Source organism: Anolis carolinensis, chromosome 2, assembly GCF_035594765.1.
Source record: "Anolis carolinensis isolate JA03-04 chromosome 2, rAnoCar3.1.pri, whole genome shotgun sequence".
Classification (NCBI taxonomy): Eukaryota; Metazoa; Chordata; class Lepidosauria; order Squamata; family Dactyloidae; genus Anolis; species Anolis carolinensis.
The window spans coordinates 323,439,271-323,461,408 of NC_085842.1; the positions used below are offsets into that span (position 1 = coordinate 323,439,271).

A 22,138-nucleotide genomic window follows, 5' to 3' on the forward strand; every position below is an offset into this window, starting at 1 on the left:
CACCAAGACCGTAGACAAAAGATTAATGACAGAGAACATTATAAAGATAATTGGAACCTGCTCCTCATCCCAAACAAGGTGGTGTTTATTAAAGTTCCTAATCCAGGAAAGCTCTCAAGTCTGGATGATCGTAAATCCCATGTGATAAGTCTCACGAATAAGGTTTTACCAGGAGGGTTGTATACCACTGATATTGACCAGATTGATTATTTGTATAATGATGCACTGTATGTTGATGCCATAGTCTCCTTTATTGACCTAAGTATAGCTAAGTTCATTATAAGAGCTAGAGACTTATTCGCAAAAAAAGGCATCACGATAACAAGATTTTTCCAGAAGGTCCTCACTCAAGGAGCCCCAGATGGCACAAGAAAATTGGAGGAACAGCAACCAGTGGTCAAGGGGAGAAGTGGACAATTGCTGAGCCCCCTTGAGGTCCAAGCTGCCGGGTCCACAATTGAGGGAAAATGTGCCCCCAGCCAGGGAAACCAGTTTTGCTTGGAGGAACAGTCACTGGTAGAGGCATATGCGAATTTGCCAAGAAAGGAGCAATGGGCTATCCTAGATAGATTACATGTGCTAGGTGATCACCTAGGGGAAATATACTCCGAAAGGTTATATTTAAACAAAGAAGGACATACTAGCCCAAGGGAATGGCAAAGAACAGTGCAGGATAGGACAGACTGGCGGGAGATGAGATTTTTGGACCCTGAGGGAAGAGCAGATCCACCCATTAATCACTTCCCACTGACCCCAGAAGTGAAAGTTGTGAAACCCCAAATTATTAATCCATGTGTGGTTTATGACAATGACCTTACTATATGCCCTTGGGACGCTCCTATGGGTACTGAAATAGAGGATAAGGGGTCAATTGCCAAAAAAGCATGAAGGCCATATAGGAGGGCTGAAAAGGTAGGGCCGCACATGAGAATTTCACCAGTAAATAGAAATTGTGGTTTGAAACAGACCTCAATCACTCAATTCTTTCCACTTGCAGTGCCTGAAAATAAGGAGGATAAGGCAAAGGCTCCTGCAGAGGAAAACTATATTCATCCACTCAAAAATAGGGTTATCCAGATAGTTAAGTTATCAGAGGACAGGAGAGTTATCAAATCTGACTAAGAGACAGCACAATAAACCAGTAGAACTTAGGCATGCTGAATCACACCCAATTGATTCTGGCCTGAACAACCATATAAAAACAAAAACAGCAAAGGAGCTAAAGATTCTGTCCTGGAATATATCTGGATGGGCCGGAAAACTAGTGGATAAAGAGTTTGTAGAGTATTTACAGGAGTTCTCTATTATAATGTTACAGGAAACTTGGGTACAAGAAACCTCAAATCTTAATTTGCAGGGTTTTAGAAGTTTTGCAGTGCCGGCTGCAAGGCGACATAAGTGGGGGCGCTGCTGTGGGGGCTTAGCAGTTTTTGTTTCAGTTGAGCTAGACGCCGAGTGTCAAATTGTGACTAATCAGTCTAACAACAATATTTTAGCTGTAGAGATAAACCTCAAGGATAACCAGGTTTTATTTTGTATTAATGTCTATGTGCCTCCAGTAAATTCAGCGTATTCTGCCAAAGAGGTGTGGCAGTTTTTAGATACAGCCTTGGGAGATAGGACCACTGGCTTGGAAAATACGAACATTGTTTTAGGAGGTGATTTTAATGCAAGGATGGGTAAATCCAACGAGGAACTAGCTCAGCATTTTGGGTTATATTTAGAGAACCAATTCTCACTTAATAGAAACTCAAGAGACGTGAAATTTAATAAGAATGGGCTGGAACTTTTCTTACTAGCCTATAAACATTTTTTATTAATCATGAATGGCAGCCATCTAGAGGAGTCATCCGGACTATACACTTATCACTCAGTAAGGGGGGGAAGTGTTCTAGATTATTTTATAATCTCACCAGGGTTGTTGCCAGCAGTCAAAACTTTTATAGTGGACATACGTCCAGAAAGTGACCATCACCCCATTAAACTAGTCATAAAAACAGACGTAGATCAGTACAGAGTGTCAAATAATTATCCGCTGGACCTGGTTTCCATGGGACCCAGACGACTCAAGTGGTCAGAGCCCTTGAGCAATAAGGTTATAGACCTACTTAATGGACCTGTTCTGGAAACTTGCAGAGATAAGATAGTCAAGTGTACGATTGACCCAATAGAGGGTTATCAGCAAATTATTACCACCCTTAAACCATACCTGATTCACACAGAACCAACTAAAGTCAACAAGTCCAGCAAGGGAAGCTGGTTCGATGCAGAATGCAGGAGCCAAAAAAAAATCCTATCCCTGGCCATCAGAGCAGCCAACAAAAATGGGACTGATCAATTCTACAAAAGCCTGAGTGAAATCCGTTCACAATATAAAACCTTACTAAAAAGGAAGAAATTTGAATTCAACAGACAAAATTGGATAATGCTGGATCTGGCAGTTAGGCAAAAGGATGAGGTCAAATTCTGGAATATGGTGCATTGAGGGTTAAGACCCTTGCAACCTCATTTAGACTCTCAAATTGCAGCACCTACATGGGAAACATATTTTGGAGAAATATTCACTGACCCAGAGACTGCCAAGGATGTGTCTAAACCTATTGACCCCCCTGATTGGCCACCAGTTTCTCCAGAGGAAATTGAAGGCCTACTACAAAAATTAAAAACAGGAAAAGCCCCAGGAGAGGACATGCTACCGCCCGAATTGTTTAGATGTAACATCACCTGGTGGGCTCCCATCCTGGCCAGACTGTTTACTAGGCTTGCTCAAATAATTCGTTTTCCCCGTTTACCGTTATTGATTCGTTATTTTCGGATTTTTTGAAGCAATATTGAATCTTGGCTGTCCACACGCCTGGATATCGCGGTTTCGAACCGCGATTGGCCGTTTTCCGTAATGGCGCCTTTTTTTTCGTTTTTAAAAAATGCTTTGTCAAATCATCCAAACTTTTTTAAGTCCACTGGGGCAATCTAGTGTGTTGTTTGCACCTTGTAGCCAATCAGAGAGCACGTTTAACCAGGGGGAGGGGCTGGTAGGACGTGCTTAATGAAAACAGCGTGCACACGCCTCGTGGCTCAGTCGCACTGGGAATTTTGGAGAGGGTGGAAGGGTAGATTAGATTTTGGTGCAGGCAGGCAGGAAACATTGCTGCGTCACAGCATGGCTGTGTGAAGACCAGGACAGGAGAAAAGGTGGGGTGGTCTGTGGCTGAGTTTGGTGGTGTGGGTCTTAGGTCTTTCTATTTCTTTTGTTGTTGCAAAGGGCTGTCCTGTGGGTGTTTTTCCTGTTCAAAATACAACTCCTTTGGGGGAAAGAAAAGGTTCCCTTTGTGCCTTTCCCAGTCTCAAACACCTCCAGGGCTGCCTGTGTGTGTGTCTGCCAGGGACGCTTTGGGAAAGAGTTGCATATCCCATACTTTGCTGTTCAAAATACAACTCCTTCGGGGGAAATAAAAGCTTGCCTTTGTGCCTTGCCTTCCCCAGTCTCAAACACCTCCAGGGCTGCCTGTGTGTGTGTCTGCCAGGGACGCTTTGGGAAAGAGTTGCATATCCCATACTTTGCTGTTCAAAATACAACTCCTTCGGGGGAAATAAAAGCTTGCCTTTGTGCCTTGCCTTCCCCAGTCTCAAACACCTCCAGGGCTGCCTGTGTGTGTGTCTGCCAGGGACGCTTTGGGAAAGAGTTGCATATCCCATACTTTGCTGTTCAAAATACAACTCCTTCGGGGGAAATAAAAGCTTGCCTTTGTGCCTTGCCTTCCCCAGTCTCAAACACCTCCAGGGCTGCCTGTGTGTGTGTCTGCCAGGGACGCTTTGGGAAAGAGTTGCATATCCCATACTTTGCTGTTCAAAATACAACTCCTTCGGGGGAAATAAAAGCTTGCCTTTGTGCCTTGCCTTCCCCAGTCTCAAACACCTCCGGGGCTGCGTGTGTGTGTGTCTGACAGGGACGCTTCCTGATTTTCCCAAGCCAACTTTGGGAAAGAGTTGCATATCCCATACTTTCCTGTAGAACTGGAAAGTACAGGTATCCCCTTGTAAATAAATAAAACTAACTAAATGTTATAGACTACGCTTTTGCAACAGTATATTGGCCAGAATATAACACGTTGCCAATCAAGATTCAACAAATATTTCCCACCAGTAACACAACACCTTACCATCATCCCTTCTGTTACCTGAAAACACTCCCCTTGTCATGAAGCGCTCAGCTGTACGCGGGTCTGGGGGAGCAAGTCCTGGTAGTGGTCAAGCCACGGCCAGGACACTGTGGGGGGCCAAAAAAGTTAAGGTGGGTCCCATACGTCTGGAACGCCGAACTATGGGAGTGGGTGGACTTGATGAAGAACCAGGCTGTTCTAATGCAGACAGTTCACAGGCATCCACCCGGAGCCGGCTGTCGCATGGAGCTGAGACAACTGGACGATCATTGGAACATACAGGTGTTGCCGTCCTGGAACTACAGGTGGTGGATAGTGAGGATATAGATAACCCCACCCCTCCACCAGCTACTGACAGTGAGGAGGAGGTAGAGGAGGTACTACCATCAAAACGTAGACTTTCTCATGCTGCTGAAAGGGTGCCCACGACTCCCATCTCTGAGGGCGTCGCCACAGTGGCTGTGGGGAGGCCAAGGTCATTTATTTGGGACCATTTCCATGTCCACTCTCAGAGTGCTACTTTGGCAGTTTGTAGACACTGTGGGGCAAACATCAGCAGAGGCAGAGACACGAGACATCTTGCGACCTCGGGGTTGAGCTCTCACATGAAGCGACACCATCCCTCCATTTCGCTTGGAGGGGGAACTGCAAGCCCTTCCAGTGGCAGCCTTAGCACGCAAAGTTCACCAGGTGAAGATAGTGGAAGGCGGACACAGTCCACCATGGAGGATTGGGCCATTCCATTACCCAGAAAGAAAACGGGGGAAACATTGCTCACACCCCAGCAGATAACCCAAACTGTGGGAGAGATGATTGCCCTAGATCACCATCCCTTCCGCCTGGTAGAACAAGAAGGCTTTGTACGCCTTATGAAACGACTGTGCCCCCGCTACAAAATCCCCTCCCGTCACACCTTTTCCAGAAAAGTAATCCCCGGCTTGTACGAGGGCTGTAAGGAACGCATTATCCAGATGTTGCGTACCGCCATGGGAGGACACATCCATTTTACCTCTGATATTTGGTCAAGCTTGGGAGGAGGCCACTCCTACCTCTCTCTCACGGCACATTGGTGGGAGAAGGAAGGCACTATGGATACATCCCATCGTTGGGCACTCCTCGCATTGGAGGTAGTTGATCGTGATCACAAGGCAGAGACCATCTGCAACTATCTGGAAAACATGATGGGGGAATGGATGCAGTGTAGGCCGGAAGAAATGAGGAGGGGCTTTATGGTGACGGACGCAGGGAAAAATATGATCAAAGCGGTTGAAAGTGCCGGGTTTCAGAATGTGTCCTGCATGGCCCACTTGCTTCACAATACCGTCAAGGAAGGTTTAAAGAGCCAGGAAGAGCAGTCGGGCAGCAACACAAACATCTCCCTGCTGATCGAGCGCTGTAGAAAGATCGCGGGCTACTTCCACCGGAGCATCAAGGCAGCCCGGCAGCTGAGAGAGAGGCAGAGCCTTGAAGGGCTCCCGCAGCACAAGCTGCTCCAGGACGTCTCGACTCGGTGGAATTCAACCTTAAAAATGCTGGAACGCATGGTCGAGCAGCAGAAGGCGGTACACGGCATCTCCCTCACTTTGGTTGCGCCTGTTAGCAAGCTTGTTCCAACTAAGCAAGAGTGGGACACCATCTCCCAGCTAGTAGACGTACTAAAGCCATTCAAACATGCCACTGAGACACTTTCGGAATCAAAAGCTCTTCTGAGCCAGGCAGTGCCCATGGTCTTGAGGCTAAGGAGGCACCTAGAAAGGCTTGGGGCCGGTCGAACAATGGACTCCCTGGCTGGACCGCTGACACCGCCGGTCCAGGAGGTGGTGAGGAGGTTGTCCTTTGCTGTACGGAAACGGCTAGAGCCACTTCTTTCCAGCAAGGTCCATATGCTGGCGGCCTTGTGTGATCCACGGCTAAAGTACAACGTCTGCCCAAAAGACTTTACCATGTGGAAGGCCCAACTTGTTGACCTTGTGAGGGAGGTCTTTGCTGCCAGGGTGGAGGAAACGGCCACAGCGGCCCCTCTTCCAGAACTGCCTGTCACCCCAAGCACTAGCGCTAGTGGCGAGACGGAAAGTCCCGTGGAGCCGGTAGGGGGTTGCCGTAGGGATACGGATCTCCAGCCGCGAACAGGAAACGTTTTCTTTGCAGAGACGGTGGCCATTCTTGCCTGCTCTGAAGATTCCTCTTTGCTGGCTTCTGCTCAAAAGGTAGACTCGGCCGAATGCTCGGTCAACAGGTACTTTGAGGAGCCTCCTGAGATAATTTCTTGTGATCCATTGTCCTATTGGGCTTCACGCGAACACATGTGGCCGGATCTGTCGCACGTAGCCCGCCAGTTCCTCAGCTGTCCTCCCACCAGCGTCCAGAGCGAAAGGGTCTTCAGCATAGCGGGAGATGTAGTCACGCCCCACCGCAGCTTGCTGGACCCTCAAACAGTTGAGAAACTTGTTTTCCTGAAGGCCAACCTTCCTGTGTTGAATTTCCCAGATTTGGATTTTGAGGCCGACTGCTCCTAGAGCAACAGTTCTCCTCCTTTAACCAACTCTGCTTCAGAGTAACTTTGGCCAATTTTTTGGGCGTCCGGGCGGGGGGGTGGCCCCTTTGGACTCTGTCCAACAACTCTCTCCTCTATCCTACAATGCTTTCCTCTCTCTTTTCCCTTCCTTTCTCCTCTTTTTCATCACTCAACGTTGCCCCACTGACGTTTTTGGGTTCATCCATCTCAAGGGGCCGTTTCACGAATCATGTAATCATGGAATCATAGAAAAGTAGAGTTGGAATAGAACTCATGGGCCATCGAGTTCTCCCCCAAGACAGACGCAGGAAGTTTCATTCAAAGCATCCCCGACAGATGGCCATCGAGCCTATGCTTAAAAGCTTCAAAAGAAGGGGCCTCCAACACAGTCCGGGGGAGACAGTTCCACTCCCGAACAACCATCGCGGAGAGAAGTACTATCTTTCATTTGTCCCTGTTGAACTTAATATACTTTTGGCCCATCTCTGTATTCGGAAGTTACAAAACGTTTTCTCTCATGTAATACTGGCTCTGTAGAGGTTGAACGATATTCTGTGGAAAATTAGACCATAAAAGCCAAGGTAGATAATGCTTCCTCTTTGTGTTCTGTTCGGATTTCATTCAATTCCCTTTTTATTTGGGGGGGGGGGGGAAATATTACCATCACGAGCCATGACTGTTTGGTCTTCTACAGATCCTCGCAGTTCCTGTACAGAAAGAGCACTGTTATATTTGATGTGGATACTTCAGATAATCATTTCAGGTGTAGGAATACGCCAGACTCTCACTTTACAGAGGTATACTATCTGTCCATCTGAACCTTTGAGGATGTCTTTATCCACTGGAATTACTACACCTCGACTTGGGACAGAACTTCTCTAAATTGTCATCTTTCAGTGTCCCATTGTCTAGAGCGGGTGTGGTTGCCGCAGTGGTCATGGGACGGCCGCCTTTGGGTCCCCTAGCCCTCTGCCCGCTTACGCGGAGGGTGCCTTTATAACTCGGAGGGGGGAATCATCAAAGACAGTGGTACTCCTCCGCCTTTGCCAGCATTTCTCCAAATGGTTGTCTAGTGTCCCTTCTCCTTTATATGCCGTGGTCTATGCTGTGGTCGTTAAACGGCCGCTTTTGGGTCCCCTCCCCCTTTGACCTGGCACGCAGAGGGTGCCGTTCCCCCTTCAGGGCGTGTTCCTTTGCGGCTGCTTGCAATGTGTGGGCGCAGGTTACCCAGAGTGGGAACTGCCTTTTGCTGGCTTGTTGGCAGGACGATAGAAGAGGTACACGGCCTTCCCCTGGGGTGGTGGGGTGTTGCTGTGGGTAGAGGCTTAAGTCGCAAAAACAAAAAACTTTGTGGGAGGGCCGTGCCGAATTCTCCGGGATGCATGCCGCCCAACTGTGGCCGGCTGGCTCAGGGTGGGGTCTTTGCTGCCCTTTGTTTTTTTCCCTTACTTTTCTTTTCTTTTTGCTGCCTCTCGGACTACGTGACGCCAGACTCTAGAGGTATATGCCCTACCCCCTTCAGGGCGTGTTCCTTTGCGGCTGCTTGCAATGTGTGGGCGCAGGTTACCCAGAGTGGGAACTGCCTTTTGCTGGCTTGTTGGCAGGACGATAGAAGAGGTACACGGCCTTCCCCTGGGGTGGTGGGGTGTTGCTGTGGGTAGAAGCTTAAGTCGCAAAAACAAAAAACTTTGTGGGAGGGCCGTGCCGAATTCTCCGGGATGCATGCCGCCCAACTGTGGCCGGCTGGCTCAGGGTGGGGTCTTTGCTGCCCTTTGTTTTTTTCCCTTACTTTTCTTTTCTTTTTGCTGCCTCTCGGACTACGTGACGCCAGACTCTAGAGGTATATGCCCTACCCCCTTCAGGGCGTGTTCCTTTGCGGCTGCTTGCAATGTGTGGGCGCAGGTTACCCAGAGTGGGAACTGCCTTTTGCTGGCTTGTTGGCAGGACGATAGAAGAGGTACACGGCCTTCCCCTGGGGTGGTGGGGTGTTGCTGTGGGTAGAGGCTTAAGTCGCAAAAACAAAAAACTTTGTGGGAGGGCCGTGCCGAATTCTCCGGGATGCATGCCGGCCAACTGTGGCCGGCTGGCTCAGGGTGGGTTCTTTGCTGCCCTTTTTTTTTTCCCTTACTCTTTTTTTCTTTTTGCTGCCTCTCGGACTACGTGACGCCAGACTCTAGAGGTATATGCCCTTCCCCCTTCAGGGCGTGTTCCTTTGCGGCTGCTTGCAATGTGTGGGCGCAGGTTACCCAGAGTGGGAACTGCCTTTTGCTGGCTTGTTGGCAGGACGATAGAAGAGGTACATGGCCTTCCCCTGGGGTGGTGGGGTGTTGCTGTGGGTAGAGGCTTAAGTCGCAAAAACAAAAAACTTTGTGGGAGGGCCGTGCCGAATTCTCCGGGATGCATGCCGGCCAACTGTGGCCGGCTGGCTCAGGGTGGGGTCTTTGCTGCCCTTTGTTTTTTTCCATACTTTTTTTTTTTTTGCTGCCTCGGACAACGTGACGCCAGACTCTAGAGGTATATGCCCTACCCCCTTCAGGGCGTGTGCCTTTGCGGCTGCTTGCAATGTGTGGACGCAGGTTACCCAGAGTGGGAACTGCCTTTTGCTGGCCTTTGGGTAAAACGATAGAAGAGGGTGGAACGATCAAAGACAGTGGTACAGTCTCCCATCACCCTGAGAGGTTGTGATTGACGCTGTTGCTGCGGAACGTCCGCCTTTGGTTCCCCTTGCCCACTGTCCGCGCACACGGACGTTGCCGATTGCCCGTCAGGGCGTGTGCCTTTGCGGCTGCTTTCAAGGAGTGGGCGCAAGTTCCGTCTCGTGGAAACTGTTTCTTGCTGGTCTGTTGGTAATAACGAGGGTGGAGTGATCACAGACTGTGGGACAGTGTGCCATTCACCTTAAAAGGAAGTGTACTCAACGATGTGGCGGCAGAACGGCCGCCGTTGTTTCCCCTCGCCCTCTGGCCGCGCACGCGGAATCACTGAAAGAAGTGGGACACCTTGGCCTTTACCACTTCTCAAAATTGTCTTCTTTTACTGTACCATTGCCTTGTGCGGGTGTAGTCGAGAGCATGTGATGATAATCTTACGCAGAGTAAGAAGTAGAGAATCAATCCACTCAGAAACTCTTTTGCTATTAAAAACAATTACTTAATAATGCCTTCATGTTTCCTTTGGAATCAACATTTCTGCTTTGTTTCTACTTTGAATTACTTTCTACTCCATTACACACTATATCTTTCATAATTGTACTTCCTCAAGTTTACTTAAACTGTATACCAACTGAAGTCATTTCCCTCTATCCAGGTCATCTGCAGGAGAACTTTAATAACCCCTGAAGAACACACTAGTCTTCCCTGCAGTGGAACTGCATGGAAACATGTGCCTAACATCAGAGCCTTAAAACCTTCCTCCTCCAAAAAGCATTATAGGTCTGTGTGGTCGTTTGTAGCCTATTTAAGAATAGGTTGACAGGCCAATAGTATTTCGCACTGTATAGTTTTTTAACTGTCAAACTACCTCCTCTTCAGTCCTCGGACTAGAGCCGTGTTTTTACACCACTGTTTTTTAAGCTGGTAATGCTGTATGCTGACTGTGACTTCAGTTATATCTTATGTCTTATTGACCCAACATGAACACAGAAGAGTCTCACTGATCAAAGCCGAACGGGCCTACCAGTGCTGAAATAAGCAAATTTCTTGGATTGGACTTGTTGAAGAAAAGCATATAACACATCATATCAGGTTATTATTTTCCAAATAAAGCACCATAAATGCATGTTATACAACCAAGGAGACATAAGAAGTCGTTCTATATGCTGAAATGATATGTTGCTATTGCTTACTTTATGAATTTAGCTGCAAAATATCACAATATAATGGAATCATTGACTACAGAAATGGCTAGATTTTTCCAGAGGCTAGACGGTTTGCTGTTATGGAGTGTATCTTTGTGTCATGGGTTGTGGTGTGTGGGCGTGGGGCCGGCCAACGGTGGCCGGCCCCCCGGGTCTGATGGGCTTGGGCCCACATTTTGAAAGCAGACGTGAAGAAAGCATGCCCTTCCCCCTGTGGGTTCAGCGGTGTGGGCGTGGGGCCGGCCAACGGTGGCCGGCCCCCCGGGTCTGAGGGGCTTGGGCCCACATTTTGCAAGCAGACGTGAAGAAAGCCTGCCCTTCCCCCTGTGTGTTCAGCGGTGTGGGCGTGGGGCCGGCCAACGGTGGCCGGCCCCCCGGGTCTGAGGGGCTTGGGCCCACATTTTGCAAGCAGACGTGAAGAAAGCATGCCCTTCCCCCTGTGGGTTCAGCGGTGTGGGCGTGGGGCCGGCCAACGGTGGCCGGCCCCCCGGGTCTGAGGGGCTTGGGCCCACATTTCCTTTTTTTTCTTCTCTCTCTTTCTCTGGGAAGCGTGCCGGCCAACGGTGGCCGGCCTAGTATTTTAAAGTGTGGGCCTTTTTGGCGGTGGCTTTTTCTGTCTTTTCTTTGGTCTTTGCTGCCTCTCGGCCTACGTGGCCGAGTTTCCCCGATGTACCGCCTCTCTCTTCTCTCGCCGGCTGTCGTTCTTTAGCCCTTTATGCTATTTTGCACAGAAGCCTCCTTTGGGGCGGTGTCCTCTGTTTTTTTTTCTCTCTCTCTCTCTCAGGGATGCGTGCCGGCAAACAGTGGCCGGCCCGGCTTAATGTATGGGCCTTGTCGCCTGTGGCTTTTTTCTTTCTTTTCTTTTCTTTTCTTTTTGCTGCCTCTCGGCCTACGTGGTCGGGTTTCCCACGATGCACCGCCTCTCTCTTCTCTCGCCGGCTGTCGTTCTTTACCCCTTTATGCGATTTTGCACAGAAGCCTCCTTTGGGGCGGCGGCCCCTCTTTCTTCCTCACAGGGAAGCGTGCCGGCCAACGGTAGCACGCCTAGTATTTCAACGTGTGGGCCTTGTCGGCCTACGTGGTCGACGTGTTTCCCACGATGCACCGCCTCTGTCTTCTCTCGCGGCTGTCGTTCTTTACCCCTTGGTGCAATCTTGCACAGAACCCTTCTTTGGGGCGGCGGCCTCTATTTCTTCCAGTCAGGGAAGCTTGCCGGCCAACGATGGCCGGCCTAGTATTTCAGTGTGTGGGCCTTGCCGGATGTGGCTTATTCTTTCTTTTCTTTTATTTTCATGAAATCAGCGGGGGAGGATGGGCGGGTTGTGTTTCCACAGAACACCACTCAAAGAAACAGTTAGCGGTATCCTATACTGTTCTAAATTGCTCGACAACAAAATGATAGAATCATAGAAACATGGCACCAAACATCATAGAATCATAAAGCTAGAAGAGACCATCCAGTCCAACGCCATTCTGCCATGCAAAAACAATATACAGTAGAGTCTCACTTATCCAACACTCGCTTATCCAATGTTCTGGATTATCCAACTTATTTTTGTAGTCAATGTTTTCAATATATTGTGATATTTTGTTGCTAAATTCGTAATTACTACGTAATATTACTGCGTATTGAACTACCTTTTCTGTCTAATTTGCTGTTAAACAAGATTTTTTGGGGCTTAATTTGTAAAATAACCTAATTTGCTGTTCAAAAGGCTTTTCCTTAATGTCTCCTTATCATCCAACATATTTGCTTATCCAACGTTCTGCTGGCCCGTTAATGTTGGATAAGCGAGACTCTACTGTATCCAGAAATATCTGATGCTGTAACCGATATATCATTTACCGTCCCGGAATACTAGCCAGATGGCCCATGAATGGTCTCAAAAGTCATAGAAATATGGTCACAGAAGTCATGGAATAATAGAAACATGGTCCCTAAAGTCATAGACTCAAAGAACCAAGTAACAGAATCATCCCAAAAGTCCTAGAATCCTAAAATGATAGAATCATAGAATCATGGCGCCAAACATCATAGAATCATAAAGCTAGAAGAGACCATCCAGTCCAATGCTATTCTGCCATGCAAAAGCAATATAACACTCTTGCAGGCTTCATCATTACTGGATCCGTCCTTCAGGACTTTGGCAAACGTTGGATGTGCAATGTTGCTATTTCATCCAAGGCAGAAATTCAACTCATTCTTGGATGGACAAACAGAACCACAACTGCTAACGTTCCCTTAAGGCAGTGTTTCTCAACCTGTGGATCTCCAGGTGTTTTTACCTACAAGTCCCAGAAATCCCAGCCATTTTACCAGCTGTTAGGATTTCTGGGAGTTGAAGGCCAAAACATCTGGGGACCCACAAGTCGAGAACCACTGCCTCAAGGGAGAAACTGTGGCATTACCTCCGAAGTTAAAAAATTGGAAAAACCAAACTCTTCCTTGAAAAGCTGTGATTGTCTAGACATGTGGGGGTTAAATCTAGGGCAAAGGAGGGTAAAAATAGATGGGAGGGTCCAATGTGAAAGGTTTGGAACCCCTCCCCTTATATATAAAACAAAGACTCCGCCTCCAATATGTGGCATTCAGTGTGTGTCCACACCAGGGTAGAATTGGCACCATGCTCTCCAGATCAGCCATGCACGTGCCACATTATGCCCCTTCCATGTTCAGGGAGTTTGACAGATGGAAGGGCTATCTGAGCCTTGCGAAAGTGGTTACGGAGATCATCGCGGAACGCAAGAAGGTCCCATTTCCATCTCAGAGTTGGGACACAATGGAGTACGACATGCAGCTAGTCCTCAACGAGGACAACTTTGAAACAGCATCACAATGGGTTAATGGAAGCAGTTCCAGCAGCAAGAGCTCCAAAGGTAGTGCCAATGGCCAGGCTTCCCAAAACAAGGAGATTTGCAATTTCTGCAAACACAACGGGGAATCCAAGCAGGTCTATTCGTCCCACCGGCTGAAGGGGATGGACGGCACCGTGGAGTGCCCCATCTTGCGCAAATACACCTGTCCGCTCTGCGGTGCCACGGGCGAAAAGGCCCATACTTTAAAATACTGCCCACTGAGCCAAGGGAAGAGGTCGCTGTATCGCAAGTGCGGACGTAACTCGGCTGGACGCAAGGTGAGGAGATAAGAAGATCAGGAGAAGACCGAAGCATTTATTCTTAGTTTTAGTTTGACTTTGTAAAAGAACAACATTTGATTTCGAGCATCATTAACACTCTACATTTCCTCCCACTTTGTTTCAGGTTTGGAGAATGGAAGCCCAATTCTCTTAGACTACATTTGTGAGTCCAGAAATGTTTTTTTATGTATATTGTTGCCTTCTTTCACATTTGTTGTACCTAGGTTATATTGTGTTTCTTTTAGATGTGTCAGTTGCCTAGTGTGATGACTCATGGGCCCTGCAGTCCTATTCCTGACAGTATTGTGGCAGATGAGGAGGAAAATATGGAGTTTTCCCCAGATTTCCGGTCGGAGTCAGAGCCTTGGCAGCTGCCTGAAGTTCTAGTCCAAGAACCAATTAAACCTGACCTTGGTGGGAACTCTCCCCCTTATGGGAGAAAACAGGCTTACACGACTGATAGAGGATCGAGAGAAAAATTTAGAAGTAGTGCTCGCCTTGCTGCCAAATATGCCACTGATTAGAAGTATTTCCCCTGAGAAAATACGGGGAGTCTTGCACCTGCAAGCTGGTTTCCTTCGCTCCCTGTTCTCTAGGGAAAGTGATTGTTGTTTGGGGAAACGAGACCCAATATAGGGAAATTGCGCGAAGGATTCCTTGCGGAGTCAATTCGTCAGCTCCTGGAGAGAGGTCGTGTGTGTGGACTTCGAATCCTGTTCCTTGCCTCCTGAATCTAGTTCCAAGCCTTGTCCTCGTCTCACGGATTTACCACAGATCTTGTTCCATGCTTCAAGTTGCTTTGCCTTTAGCCACAGCTCCAGCCACGTTCCAAGTAACTTTCAGCCTTGTGTCAAGCTTCATTGGATTCAAGACTTTTGCTGTTTTCCCAACGCTTTGCTTGGCAAAGCGTGTGTTGCGGTTATTGGATTATAATCTTTGGACTCTAATATTTCATATTGGACAATAATCTGCTGGACTATATTTGGCCTCATTTGAAAGGTCTGCTTCTGAACTTTATTCTACACTTGTTTTTATTGACTTTATATATTCCTTTAATAAAGATATTAGATAGAATCTGGCCTCAGTGTATGGTTATTGGTGCCCAGCAGCCTAGATCCTGACACCTTGTATCATGCTTTTTTATACATATAATCATGTTTTTTACATATGTAATATCACGTTCCTTTTACATCTGTAATTGCCTTATATCATATTTTATATTGTGTTTTATATATGCAGTTACTTTACATGTTTCTTTTATGTATGGATGTATAATTTTTACATGTTTAATTATATTATTTGCAACTATAATTGCCTAATATCATGGTTCTTTTATATATGCAATGACATCATGTTTATTTAACGTATATAAGTGCCTTATATCATGTCCGGGTTATCATGTGTGTCTCCAGAGGGATGCAGCCCTATCCTTTGCAGGGAAAATATAGAAATATCTTCTAAATGGCTACTGTCTAGAATTTTGTTTTGTAAAGAAAGGAAAAGTTTATATGCTATTGGAAAGAAAGATACTATTTTATGTTTAAATTTTGGAAAGGAATAGAATTGGTTATTATTACTGTGGTCTAACCTTCAATTGTTTGCAAGTTGTTCTAAAGTTTGGATCGTAAAGTTTAATAAACAGAGTTTATGGTTTTGGCATCAAAACTGTTCATGTTGTGCTTAAATGGGATTGAATTTTCTTTAATTTGTGGCCCATAATAGGCTGGTTATAAGCCTGATCTGGAAGGCAGCCAAGGCAAAGACCATTGAGCTGCTGAACTTGCAGACTGAAAGGTCCCAGGTTCAAATCCCGGGAGCAGAGTGAGCGCCCGCTGTTAGCTCCAGCTTCTGCCAACCTAGCAGCTTGAAAACATGCCAATGTGAGTAGATGAATAGGTACCGCTGTGGCGGGAAGGTAATGGCACTCCATGTAGTCATGCCGACCACATGACCTTGGAGGTGTCTATGGACAACACTGGCTCTTGGGCTTAGAAATGGAGGTGAGCACAACCCCCAGAGTCAGACATGACTGAACTTAACGTCAAGGGATACCTTTACACACACACATATGCAGGGACTACACCAATTTAACAAAGTTTCAGCCACAAAAACAAAGTTTCTAAAGTAGAGCAATGACTTTCACAGTAAAGACAACCCAATTTAACAGGAAATAAGACTTTCAAACCAGGAACAGATTTCTGCAATTATTAAAAAATGGTTTATTATAAAAGCTATGAAAATTTGCCAAAAATCAGAGGATAAGGGAAACGTTCCACATTTTGGTGAGCTATCAGTGTTAAATGTGTTCTACCACTGTACCAAGTTTGAAGAAGATCACTCAAAAAATGAGGGCGGGAGAGCCCCCTAAGTCCCCCCCCCTTCGGGCTGTTTTTGGGCCACCGCGCATGCGCGTCCGCCATTAACGAATTAATTTAGAAAATAACGAATTTTCGTTAATTTCGAAAAATTCTGGGGGCCAAATTCGTTATTAGCAACAAAAACGAAAAACTGCCCCCTCTAGTTTTGAAACGAGTTTAGAATCAAATTTTTCATGGATCGATCAAGCCTACTGTTTACATATATCAACCAGACAGGAATCATCCCAAATGGGTGGAAAACTAGTATAATTGTCCCTCTATATAAAAAAGGCAATAAGACGGACCCACGCAATTATAGACCTATTAGCCTGCTGGATGTAGTGTCAAAAATCTATGGTAGGTTTCTGTTAAATAAATTACATAGCTGGGCAGAGGAGAATAATATTATTGCAGAAGAACAGGCCGGATTTCGGCAAGGCAGAAGCACAATAGACCAATGTTTTGTGCTTTCGCACCTAATCCAAAATAGTCTGAAGAAACCAAAAGGATGCCTATACACGGCATTAGTGGATTTTACCTCAGCTTTTGACTTAATTGACAGACAGCGTTTATGGGCAAAGTTGGCAAAGACTAATGTGGATAGACGACTGTTGTTATTATTGCATCAGCTATATTCGGGAACAGACCTAAGAGTGAGGTTAGGTCTGTCAGGCAAGCTATCGAGCAACATTGAAACAAAAAGAGGAGTTAGGCAAGGCTGTTTGCTAGCACCTTTTCTGTTTAATTTCTACATAAACAATCTAGTTGCCGAGTTGAGCTCCCCTGACCACTTCCCTCCATTAGGAGGTAGTAGGAAAATCCAAGTCTTGCTGTATGCGGATGACATGGTCCTCCTGTCAACTACGCAAATAGGTCTCAGGAGACTTTTGAGGTCACTAAGTAGAATCTGTGAACAAGAAAAGCTGATAATCAATCACTCTAAAACCAAAGTGATGGTATTTTCCAAAAGGAAGCAAATACATAAATGGAAATTGGATGGCCACTCAATAGAGCAGTGTTATAGCTTTAAATACCTGGGCATACACTTCTCATATAATGGGAACTGGAAGAGCCATATAGAGGCAGCCAAATTATCTGCCTGGAGGTCAGTGAAATCAATCCTAGCTTTTGGGAAAACAAAGGGAGGCTCCTTGGTATGTCCCACAGTAAAGATTTTTGCTGCTAAGGTTTTAACTCAACTGTTATACGGAGCAGAAATTTGGGGACAGGGTAATACAAAACAGGTTGAATGTATTCAGAATAAGTTTGCAAGAGCTCTTTTAGCCCTTCCCCCTGGGACTCCAGCCGCCTTGTTAAGGCTTGAATTGGATCTTCCCTCACTTAAGGCCAGAATGCATAAGCTTAACATCTCATACGGGAAGAGACTTCTGGGAATGGAGGACAAGAGTATAACAAAGCAATGCATGATGGAGCAGTATAAGCGAGGAGGGTGGGTTCAATACTGGCAAGCCTTGCTCCATCAGTATTTCGATGGGTCAACAACAACTCTAATGCATCTGGACAAGAAGGCGATCAGAGACAAAATCTTTGAGATGGATGCAGCTGACAATCTGCAGATTAGCAAACAGCAAGGCTTCTCTACCTGGTATCCCCAACTAAAGAGTGACCAATATTGTCAGCAATATCTTCAAGACCTAACGTCTGCAGTCCTGAGGAAAGCATTCACAGCTCTGCGCTTCCAAACAATGCCATCAAACTGGCTAGAGGGAAGATACAGAGGAATCCCCCATGTCCAACGACTTTGCATTTGCGGCACGGGGGAAAAGAAGATCTAACACACTATCTGCTACACTGCCCCTTGTATAATGATCCTAGGAAAAATCTCCTGGGAACACTCTTGGAAGAAAGGGCAGCATGGCAACAATCTGCTGTGATCTGTGACTTGCTAGCAGATTATTCCAAAAATATAACACTAAAGGTTGCCACATTTGCAATTGCAGCCCAAAAGATCAGAGCTAAAGTAGCAAAAGGACAGAAATGGAAATGGTGATGGTTTGGGATGATACAAATCAGACACTGTCATTGTTATGTTGCTGCTATCATAATTTTAAAGAGCTAGTTCTAAATTTTTTAACAAGTTTTAATGTTTATATTGGAAAGTGCTTATAAAGGTTGTACATTACTGATGTCATGGCCTATGGCTAGTACAATAAACCATTAATTCATTCATTCACATAAAGCAGTTCCGCAAAAAATAGTAAAAAGGTCTAAGTCTAAATGTATTAAATTGTCCACAAGATAAAAGGCACCAGAGTTGTTTCAAAAACCCCAAACAGCAGGGCATCCATCACAAGAATACAAAAGAACCGGGATACAGAAGGCAGCATGAAATCCAATGCAAAATCCAGGAACAATCCTTCAGATGTAGAAGCATGAAACATGCACCAACAAAACATGGGACTAGAATTCTTTTAGCAGACTTGACTAGAACTTGGCAAGAGATGCTGCCTCAATCCCTGGAGAGAAGAGTAGTAATGTTAAATAAATAAAATTACCAATGTTGACCCGGACTTTTTGAAAAATCCCCCTGGCCTCTCCAATATATAAATGAAGTCATGCTGTTTTCCCTGACTACCTCAGCGGCTTATTCTGTAACAAGCTCTGTGACCTTTGGAAATTCTGAAGAGCACGGAATTTAGAGAAACAAACTATCCTAATCTACCAGCTCATTATCCTCTCCACCTGGGAGTTCATTCTCAGAACTCATTTCAGCCTCTGACTTTGCTTCCCTAGAGAATTCACTTCTTAGCAGCATCTAGGCCTCTCTCTCTGGAAGGTGGCCTTCCCTAGATGCTGGAGACACAGGCGGCTCAGTTTCAGGATTTAAAACCTCATGCTGGCTCACAAGCCTGAGAATCCAATATGGGCAGCAAATCCAAAGTATTAAAAAAGGCATGTTTGGGTGGCCAGCCTTGAAAGTGCCCCAGTGTTTGTGTTCTTGTTCTGTCTGCTGTGGTTGGGAATATGGGTCTGACCTTCCTGGGTTTGGGGGGGCAGGAAGCTTCCTTGTCTGGGCTCCCTGCTCCATGCTGCCTCTCCCTGCAGTCTCGCGTTGGTGGGCAGACCAAGGAGGACATCAGCTATCAATTAACATTTGAGAGGGTCTTTCGTCCTGAGTTCGCAGCAGGAGGTCTTCGAAGAGGACTACTTGTTAATCAAAGTAAGTGATGAAGGGGATGGGGGAGGGGCTTGTGCCTTGGCCCAAGGTTGGCCTCAACCCTTCTTCCTCCTGTTTCTTCCTGCTGCAGTCTGCCTAGGATGGACATGACCTGTTGCGTACGGCCAGATGGGCAAGTGTGAAGGCCAACACAATGGAGACGGAGCGCCTAGGTGGCCGGAATGATTCCCCGGGCCATGCGCCAAATCTTACGGGAACAGTTTTTGTGTGTCTCCAAAGCTATTAACACCCCTTCAGTCATCTTTCATCCAATTCTATTCAAACCCAAACGCCATATTTCATCATGACACAAGGACAGTTATTCTGTTCTCTCCTGACGTGCCTCTCTTCCCGTTCCTGTCTCTCCAGCGGTGCTGAGCCTTGTGGATCTGGCCAGGAGCGAGCAGCAGGACAAGTGCCTCCCAACGGAGGAGCGCTGCACAGAGATGCAAACCATCAACACCAGCCTTACCAACCTAAGAACGGTCATCAATGCCCTCAGCAAAAAGGTCGGGGGGGGGGGGGGACACACACACCCCAACAGCTTCCCCTAGATATGGGGGGGCAGCAGTATCCTCGTGCAGGAAGAGGAGGGCACCACAGCAGGGATTCCTCCCCAGGTTACAATCCCAAGGAAAGGGGGAAGCAGGGGTTGGAAGGCCATGTTTGGAGAGCTTCAATGGTGGCCTCCTGCCTGGCAGATGGGGATGGACTGGTTGGCCCTGAGAATCATAGAATGCGAGAGGTGGAAGGGATGCCTAAAGGCCATCCATGCAGCAAAATGGCCATCCAAGCACATTCCTGTGGAAAGGAGGCGTCAGTCCTGTCTCAATTCCTCCTACTGTGGGTCCTGGTGTTGTCGAACCAGGCTGGCCATCTGCATTGAAACTATCTGCCAAGTAAGTCAAGTCTTGGAGTAAGGTTTGGCCTCAATCGAGTAGAGTATGGCATAGCGAGAGGAAGGTAAGAGCTTCAAATAGGGAAAGGGAGGGGAAAGACCTCAGACAATGCTTTGGTCAGGGTTTTCAGACCGACTGTTAAGTCTTACAGGTGTTAAATGGATAGGCCCATACTTGCATTGGAATCAAATTTTTTGCAGAGTATGCGTGTTTAAAACTTAATCTTTCTGTGAGTATTGATGACCAAGACCCCCGCTTTTAAATTCATCTGACCTGCTGCAGGGAGTTCCACAGACCCGGATCACCAGCGGAGCGGGGGAGTGCACGGACCACAACGAATTATTATTAATTTCTTTTATCACTTTCCCCCCAGTCCTAACATTGTAACTAATCCCCCAATAAAAGTATCCTTTCTTTTAACTTGAAGCTCTCTCCAGTGGTTATTTTGTATCCCTTTTTCTGGCCTCTCTGCATGCAAAACCTTTTTCTATCTTCCACTAACCCAGCCGCCGTTCAAACTCTGGCGGGAAGCCTACTGAGCTCTCCCTGCCATTGCGTAACATGGCGAACGGAACAACTTGACCCATAACTTTACCAAAAATACTCCAAGCATGCCCATCTTTTATATCTAACACTTTTGGAAGCCCCTGGTTCCGGGACCACCAACAGCGCCAGAATCGGTCCAGTTTAAAACTTCGGATCAGCTGACTGTCAAAAAGCCAGCTCCGATCGCTCTTTTACAGCCGCAGCCGCTTCCCGGCTCCCGCGGCTGGCGGATTGCCTTTGCAGGGACACAAGCATCTCTCAGGGCTGTTGGTAGTGGACTGCCATCTCCCCTGGAAGGGAAATGTAGTTTCCTCAAGGACCAGCTGTGATCTCTACTGCGGAAAGAGCTCCCGGATGAATTTCTCCTATTCATTCATATACTTGTCTTCAGTTCTATGAATCGCCGGGTTACCAAGAACAGAGATCAACAGTAATTCTTTCACTTTATTATTTTTATGAACTTCCAATTGCCTGAGCTGTTTATGAACTTTTCATGAATTGTATGCTTATATGTTTATGAAATATTGGAATCAATTCTTTATTAACTGTTTAGCCAAATGTAATTTGGTCTGTAGGTCCCCTGGAAGATTCCCAAATTCATATATTTCCCCTTTTTATATATTATATAACAAAAAAAAAGAAACCAGGTTTACTCTCCGCTTTAAAGCCGGAGAGAACCTGAATTTCCTCCCGGTCCCCAGGAAACCTGCGATATGGCCAGATTGTTTACCCACACCCCCCCCCCCAGCCTATACTTCCACTCAGAACTCACTCAATTTCACACCAAAAATCACCCCTTTTCATACTTATGCCTATAATCGCCTAGTCTTTAAAATACAACCAGCAGAAACCATTTTTGACCATTTTTCCTCGGCTCATCAGCTGATTGTCAGACAGCGCTTTTAGCGCAGGGAAGGAAAATGAGCTATAAGTGTTAATATTTAATACTTTTTTTGGTAGTTTTGGGGTGAAATGGCTATAATATGATTCTCTATATCCCCTAGTATGTTTTAATCAATGAAGGCACAAAGGCACAGTCTGAACTCTAGCTGAACCCGGAAATCCCTCCCTCCCTCTTCTTGAACCTTGAGCTCCACACACAAAGGAGGGTAAACGGTCACCATAAAACTTTATCGATTTGCATCTGCATGACCCATAGCTAGAGAGTGTCACCTAAGATCGGAGCAGCCCCACGGGTGATTGAATCTCATATGGAAATGTTGACCACAATCCCATCCTGGACCCCTGGGGAGCCAAAGGAAGACTCCCCACTGGTCCTGTTTCTGTAATCCCATAGTGTCAATATAAACTGACATCTCCGCCATACCTCAAGGTATTCATGAACTGTGTACGTGCGTAAAGGACCCCGGACATCCCAAATGACCTCATTCAAAAAACAGCAATAATCTTAAGATTATCCTGGAAGGCGCTAGCCTCGGGTGATTGCTTTGCATAAAGATAACTCCAATGATTCATTCACCAAAACCCAT

At 46.5% G+C, this 22,138-nt stretch overlaps 1 protein-coding gene across 1 annotated transcript in view; it reads left to right on the forward strand.

The window, feature by feature from the left end:
* Positions 1-883: 883 nt before the first annotated feature.
* Positions 884-22,138, forward strand: part of LOC134296812 (uncharacterized) — a 96,086-nt gene continuing 74,831 nt past the window's right edge. Inside the window, exon 1 of the mRNA XM_062972647.1 lies at positions 884-3,320. Within this exon, the coding sequence (XP_062828717.1) occupies positions 1,310-2,485 (1,176 nt within the window). The 5' untranslated portion in view covers positions 884-1,309 and the 3' untranslated portion in view covers positions 2,486-3,320. The remainder of the gene's footprint in view (positions 3,321-22,138) is intronic.